Here is a 7,720-nt window from a genome sequence, read left to right as displayed (position 1 = left end):
AAATATCTTTCCTCTACCCTGAATATGTACTATAAAAGATAATATGATCTAAGTACATAAATGGGAAGTCAGTAAAACACAGACTGTATTGATAAAATTTATAATTTGATAAGAACGGATCATGTAGAAAATGGATATTTCATAATAATTTTTGGCCTAAATGCTAAGATCTCTTACAAAACAGTTCCCATCAAGTTACAATATAAAATTAATTGTGCATTATAAATTATTAAAAACGCATGCACAAAACGCAAATTTCTGTTCATACACAATGTGATAATAAAATGATATTGCTTGAAATATACCAATAAACAGTAGGTTACCTATTAAAATTAAGCTTGTATTATTAACAGTCATTTAGTATAATAAATAGTAATTAAATAATATGCACAAAAAATCTGCGTCATACATGTAAAATGGATAATTCTTTCCATATTCTCTCATGTTATGTACATGATAAATAAGAACTAATTTAGCATACTTTCATTACCACATTGTGTATCAAATACAATTTATTAGATTAGACATACAATTAACATTTTAAATACGACAGGACTCAATTTTTAATATACCTAATAAACCTAAGGGGTGGGATTTCACTTATATATTGATAAGTATCCCAAGATGTAGTTGTACTAGAAAAATAACAATAATTACCACTTATTCTAATTCATTCTTTCTATTGGAAACACTAAAATATTTCAATAAAGTTCTATTTTTGTTTGGCTTTGGAGTTTTTTCAGTGGCGGAATTTCTTCTGGCGGGAATTTCTTTAGGACTGGCTGGGAGTTGCACTATGGGAGTCTTATCGACCTCTCCTTTTCCTTTCCTCTCCCTAACCATGAGCGTCAACCAATTTGTCGTATCCTGCTTTTTCTTGACCGGTGACATTAAGCGCAAGTGCGGGGCCTCCCCATCCATTACATAATTGGGCAAATTTTTGGTGGGAGTTGTGAAGGAAATTATTCTGACTTTAGCGGGGGACACTTTAACGGGAGATCTATGTGGGACTGAATTCGGTGAGATAGGTTTTGGACTTTTTGGTGATAGCAATTTGCAGGATTTCTTTTCGTAATTTTTCGTTGGGGTGAGGAAGGAGGATCCCGCTTTGCCAATGTAGCCCCAGTCATTCGACACACTCGGTAAAGGGTCTGGCTCGAGGCACCTCCTCTTACAAGAGCCGCTCTCCGTAGAATCTCTGTGTCGTTTTGTGCCCGCTGGTATGAGTTTCGGCTCCTCATCTTCCATTATCGTTTGCATGTCTGGTTTCAATCGTTTTGCCGCTATTTCGCAGTCGTCCTCTTTAGAAGCGTTCATGAGATCCGTGAGGCAACGTTTGGTTTTTTTGCCGGAAGCATTGTCTTGTACGCGCACCCGTTTCGCACTGTAGGAACCCGGCGTGGTGATGGACTTGCGTTTCAACGAATTGGGGGTTTTGTCCAACGCGCCCCACTGCGGGGGGTGGGACACATCAGTTCGCGGGACTAACTCTGCCTTGCCCTTATATTCTACGTCGGTTTCGGGGACTTCCCGCCCGATCCTCCATATCTTGTGTCTGGCGTCATCGCTGCACGTAACGATCTTCATATCTCCCTTCTGACACCAGGAAGCGCAAGTGACCTCCGCCCAATGCCCGACCAACTTCACGATCGGCTCGGAGTACTTCACGTTCCATATATACGCGTTCTTGTCACTGCTGCCGCTCACCAAGTACATGCTATCTGGACTGAGGCAAGTTTTTATGTAAAACGTACTATTTTCATGTCCGATGTATCTCTGTTCAGGGAGGGAGTTGTAGGTAGATATATTGAAGCAGTAGATGACGTTATCCATGCAACTGGCATAAAGCCGGGTTCCGGCGTCATCTATTATCAAGTTTGTGTATCCGTTCTTCGTGGAGCTCCCGCAGTAGGGTATGGAATGTTTGGGGAGAGGTTCGCGTTTGTAAATGTTGTAATTTTTGCGTAAGTCCCACACTTTGATGTTGCCGTCACACTCGCCGCAGGAGATTAGAGTTAGGTCGTCTTGGAACACTAGGCCGGTGATGCTGATAGCGCGGTGCGTGTCCAGCCTGGGCCGCTTCGAGTGAGAGCCGGGCGTTTTGGGGGTGAAGCTGGCGTGGCAGTTCATGAGGCAGTTGTCCGGTTTGAGTATCTGTGCGGGGTTTGGGGCGGAGCGCACGTCCCACACGAGCACGTGGCCGTCCCTCGCCCCACTCGCGAAAACGGCGGGGGCAGAACGGCGGAACACCGCGGTTTTCACTGAACGCGTGTGGTGGGAGAACACAGCCACTCGTCGAGGATTCCCTTCCGATAAGTCCCACAGACACGCTGTGTGGTCACCTGAAACAATTAACACTTATTGAACACCCAAGTCATAAGAAAGTTAAGTTAAAAAATTTAAAATGTACAACATAAATCACAGTCAGAGAACAGTAGTGTGGAAATAAATTGAAAATACAATTTGATTCAATTTAAACTTAAGACTATAATATTTTAATTAAAGCTTGCACCATTTACAATACAAATGTAGAAAAATATAAAGATAATGAGGATGGATGTTTAAGACTCTTTCTTGCAAAAACAGAAAATTAATTCAGTATGGATATACACACATAAATTATAGACAATAACATACACATGGTCCAACACAAGCAAGTGAAGCTGCAGGCTTCACCTTCAATATAACAGTAGATATATAAAAGTAATAGAAGTCATTTCTCTACACACCTGAGACAGTTACAAAGTTCATGTGTTTAGGCATCCACGCTAGATCGAATACTGCATTGTTGTGACACTGAAAGCTCTCTAGCGAGTTAGCTTTAGACATTGTAGAAGTATCCTGAAAATTAATTTTATAAGTATTAATATGAGGTTTATAATTAAGAGATCTTTATCACGTTTGTAGCTGCACTATTATTTATTATGAAAAAAAAAGGTTAACAGCTAGGGCTTATTTTATGTAGGTAATATCTACAATACAGAACATTTGTCCTGACTAATCTCCCTAAAGGACTGAATCAATTCAGATGAAGTTTCCACAAATAGATAGTTGAAATTATAAGGATACTTTATTAAAAAGATTATGTATGGGTAAAAAATAATTCATGCCTATAAAATAATTAATAAATTTCTAAATTGTCTAGTCATATTACGATTCGAAACGTTGGATTTTAAATGAAATATGAATAAAATTAGAGTTATAGTGTAATGTAGTACTGTGTTATTTATATATTTGTATGGTCTTAAAACAGCTAGTCTTAGTTGCTCTTCATTAAATGAGTTATCAATTAGTAAAAACCCTGTCACAATCAGTACATATTTTCTAAGTACATTTTCATCCATTAAATCAGCCTTCAGTGTTTTAGTTTTTCCAATATTTAAATTTGTCCTTTGAAGATGATTATTTACATTAACAGCAATTTCAGTGTTGATTTTATGACTGAGTTTTGCCTCTATTCACACATAATCAAAGAAAATTGAAATGTTGATAATTCTGCCTGTGTATAATTTAAGTGAAGGACCACTACAAGTCAGCGATCAATCTTTTGTGGGAATCTTTAATTATAGACTACTATCAGTTAATTCATCTCATATGTGACATAAACAATATATCGATTTTTGATAGCATTACTTTAAAAGAATATATACCTGTATAGCTACCCGGCCGTCTTCGTTAGCCAGGGCAAGAATATGTTCGTAACCAGAAGCCTCCGAGAAACGGCAGGCAAATATAGGAGGATCCTGGTCAAAGGTAGCTGGTAACGCAGCATTTTGTAGTCCATAATACGATTCTTCGCTGTGCACTACAAATCGCTTCAATATATTATCGTAGTTGAACCGGGAATCTGTAAAATTGCACGTTTTATTAAATTGAATAGTTTGCACTGATTGTTTATAAACAACTCGTATGAAGGGTAGAAAAGTGAATAAAACTTACATATTCCCAGCTGGCGATCAATGATGTTTTGCAGATCGTTCATTTTAAATATAATTAAATCAATATCATTTCACTTTTCTAACAAAAATACACACAAATTGAACTTATCCATACGATTTTACCCGCAAAAACTGATCGACAGTTAACTGACAAATGACAGATGCCGCTTCGTACGGTAAGTTGTATTCATGATTTCTCTAGATTTTTCTATAGCATTTTTTATACTTAACTAGCAAACCTGGCAAACTCCGTTTCGCCACCAGATAGATGGCTTCGTTTTTCCCGCGTTTCTTTTGAAATTTTTCCTGAATTTTCTTTGCTATAAACCTCACGGAGCCCGAGACCTTTCCAACGAATCCAAAATCGTGGAAATCGGTTCGTGCGTTCTGGAGTTATAGCGTCAGGAAGGAAAACCCGACTTATTTTTATATAGTAGATAAACAAAATTCTTCAATAAGCTATAAAGACGATAGGATTAAATTCCCTATCGTTGTTTTTAGAAACGAAGCCAACATTGTCAAATATTCAACCTTTCGCATTACACAGATAGTTCCTTTGTTTCTTTATTTCATAAGATACAAATTAAATGGTATTAATTATTATTTGTTACGTGCTGTATTTTGCCTTATATCAATTATAAAATGTAAAAGTTTTTTTGTGTTTTTATCCTGTATTATACTCTATGAAAAATACATGTTTTGCGTTAATTTCTATTCTCTTTGGCATATTCCCTGCTTGTGTTGTGTTGTAATCTGTATTTCTTTTTATTTTCATAAAATTAATATTATTTGTTGTAATTATATACTGTTACGGTGAAAATATACTATTTTTTGTCCATCATAGTGTCCCGTTATTTGCAAATTCTTTTAATTTGTTTAAATAAGCTTCTCGGTTTTAACATCTAAGCTTAGTTATTCAAAACCTGTACGTTGTACTTCCAATACAATATTGAGAATTTTATAACGATTTAGATAGTTTTTTTAAATGTAGCTTTGCGAATTTTTAAGTTGAGCAGATGAGTGTGATCTTAAACGTAAGTTTTTTCAACATATCCTTTGTAAATTAATGGTTGATTGATGTCTTTGAAGATGTCGTATGATATAACGTGTGTAATACATGATATACGTTAAAATTATATGTTTTGATTTTATAGGTGCATGGAATGTGAGGAAAATGGCAAGAAGTGTTATTCACCGGCGAGGGCTGCGCGTGGGGTCAAGCGAAAGCGACGAGCTGATGATGAGGGGAACCTGCGTCTGCCTATCCCCGATACAGTGCCTGGGTCGCCTACTGCAAAACCAATGCACAACAATCTGTTCCAACTTTCTAGAGTGGAGACAACCGACGCCAGTTTTAAACCATCCACAAGCAATCCCTTTATGAACAATATGGATGAAATCTCTTACTGGGTGTTTACTAAACGTGCGCCTTGCCTCTACGACTATGATAAACTAATCAGGAAGCAGAATGAAGAGGCACAAAATTCTAGGCAATTAAGCAGCTACACTTATCCCACTGAAAATGAAGTACCTTCACCGAAAAAGAAGAAGAAAAACAATAAGTTACTCGATGAAGAGTCTGTGCTGTCTGGAAAACGACAAAATGTTTACTTTGAAACCCCTCAACCACCTAATATTCCTAAAGCTGTAGTCAATAATGGTAAATCTGTATCACCCGCTTCTGATATAGATTTCAATATAAAAATAACACCTAAACTGAAAGCAAAAAAGCCAAAATTACAGAAAAACACTAAAACAACTATAAACAAGAGAAACAAAATGGTCACTTCAACTCCAAAGGTGGAACATCAAAATTTGAGAAGGAGTTCTAGGTTGAACAAGCAAAATCTTAACAATAATGGACAGTTTGACAGCTCTTTGGACATTTTGAATGAGACAGATGTTAATGGACTTAAAAAAGAACTGTCTATCATTGAAAATAAGGAAGATAAATTAAAACGACATGCAGATGATAGCGGGAGTAAGACTACCAAACAGGTATTAAAAGAGGAAGCAAAAAATGACATACCCCGCAATGGTGACTATGAAGATTACAGTGATGTTTCAGGGTTCACTGCAAACTATATTCGCTCCACTAAATTGCAATCAAAGACACCCAGAAAAGTCAGAAGAAAGAGTGGCAGAAACTTGATTCAAGCATCCCGTCAAAATGTTGATCCCGAGAGTAGCAAAATAGTCATGTGTGTGAACAAGGCAGTGAATGTCGGAGCACCTAATTCTGGCATCTTAAACCATAGTACAGATTCTTCCCAAAATGTAATTAATCTTGTAACAGTTGCCACTGAAGATAAATCCAACAAAGTAAATCAAAGCACATCATTACTTAAATTTGTTGACTCACAATGTAATAAACCTGCAAATGTCAAAAAGATTACAAGTAATTTTATCAACGAGTCATTCCAATCGGGCAGCAGTGCTGCCTCTCGCTATCCAAAGAGGATAACTCAAAATCGTAACCACACTTATCAAGAGAAACAAAATGGTAGGAAGGAAAACTCACATGAAAAATTTGTATATAGAACTAGGAGCCGTAAAAGGCTCATTGATGACTCATGTGAGCAGGTAAACTCAAACGAAGATAGCTCTAATGCTGTTATTAATGTCGCAAGCCCGGAGCATAGTAAAATGAAATCCGTGCAGTGCTTTGAACAAAATGGACAATTGACCAAATCTTTAAGTGAATCCCGACATGTTAAGAAGAATGATTTGATATGTGACATGCCGAAGTGTATCAGACGTCTTAAAACGTCATTGGATAAAACAAAGCAGTCATCAAAAAGGGACTCATTGCGAGACAAGAGCGGATTCGCCGCTTGCTTCTCGGACAGTGATAGCGATGGCGAACCTTTGAAACCACGGAAATTTTTTAGTTAAATTACTATCAACTATATGCTGTATGTAAATCTTTGCTTCGTGAACTTGTAATGTATTAGATCGTTAGCCGGCCACTTGCCATTTTAATATACCAAGCATTATACGAGCACGGCAGAAGGATTTGTTCAGTGCCTATATCCAAGCATGTTATAATAATATTTATAATTTTATAGACTAGTGATACTCTAGATTATGTGTACACTCAAATACGTAAGGAGTGAGTTATACTTATGTATGCGCTAAATAAAATTTTATACAACACAATATGAAACATTTTAATGTCATAGAAAATTTAATGCATCACATTTTATATAGAATAACCTGTAATAGATGTTGACATCTAGGAATTATACATAAATAATGATTAAATTTACATTATAATAATTTATGATATTTCTATTTTAAATTGTAATAGAGTGCAGTAAACACAAATAAAATTTGTGATTGGAAATTGTATTATAAAGTGCCATTTTAGAAATTATTTCCTCTTTGATATAACCATGACAATGGCATGTTAATTAAGATTTTAGTTTATTTTTAAGTATTATTATTGTTTATTTTGTATTAAATTTTTGTATAATATGATATTTGCTTGTAATTAAAATTGCGCAGTAAAATTAAAATATTATACTCTATTTGTGTTAATTATTTTAATCCAATGCATTGCAACCGATTTATACTTATTTTTGTGTGGTGTCGTGTTTTATGTAAAAATGGGATATATATACCTGTGTAGGCATTGAAAAAAAGGATTCAAATATAACTTAGGAATATACTCGATTCTGAGCGACAATAATAATAGTACCGTAAAAATAAAAAAGAAAATTGATGAATAAATATAATAAAAAAGCAGATGTTACATGCTAAAATTGCCTCTAATATTATAT

At 35.7% G+C, this 7,720-nt stretch overlaps 2 protein-coding genes across 2 annotated transcripts; one reads left to right on the top strand and one right to left on the bottom strand.

Moving 5' to 3' along the window:
• Nucleotides 1-384: 384 nt before the first annotated feature.
• Nucleotides 385-4,102, bottom strand: LOC119834646 (protein lethal(2)denticleless). The gene is made up of 4 exons (XM_038359069.1): nucleotides 3,940-4,102; nucleotides 3,651-3,847; nucleotides 2,730-2,841; nucleotides 385-2,342 (listed from the first exon to the last, which is right to left on the bottom strand). Exons 1-4 carry the CDS (start codon nucleotides 3,980-3,982, stop codon nucleotides 661-663), a joined length of 2,034 nt encoding a protein of 677 aa, XP_038214997.1. The 5' UTR covers nucleotides 3,983-4,102; the 3' UTR covers nucleotides 385-660.
• A 553-nt stretch (nucleotides 4,103-4,655) lies between these two features.
• Nucleotides 4,656-6,979, top strand: LOC119834412 (spindle assembly checkpoint component MAD1-like). The gene is made up of 2 exons (XM_038358768.1): nucleotides 4,656-4,972; nucleotides 5,093-6,979. The coding sequence occupies exon 2, from the start codon at nucleotides 5,097-5,099 to the stop codon at nucleotides 6,831-6,833; it is 1,737 nt and encodes a 578-aa protein (XP_038214696.1). The 5' UTR covers nucleotides 4,656-4,972; nucleotides 5,093-5,096; the 3' UTR covers nucleotides 6,834-6,979.
• Nucleotides 6,980-7,720: the final 741 nt, after the last annotated feature.

This window comes from Zerene cesonia, chromosome 19, assembly GCF_012273895.1.
Source record: "Zerene cesonia ecotype Mississippi chromosome 19, Zerene_cesonia_1.1, whole genome shotgun sequence".
Lineage (NCBI taxonomy): Eukaryota > Metazoa > Arthropoda > Insecta > Lepidoptera > Pieridae > Zerene > Zerene cesonia.
The sequence above is the reverse complement of the archived record's forward strand: the minus strand, read 5'-3'. Positions and strand labels throughout refer to the sequence as shown.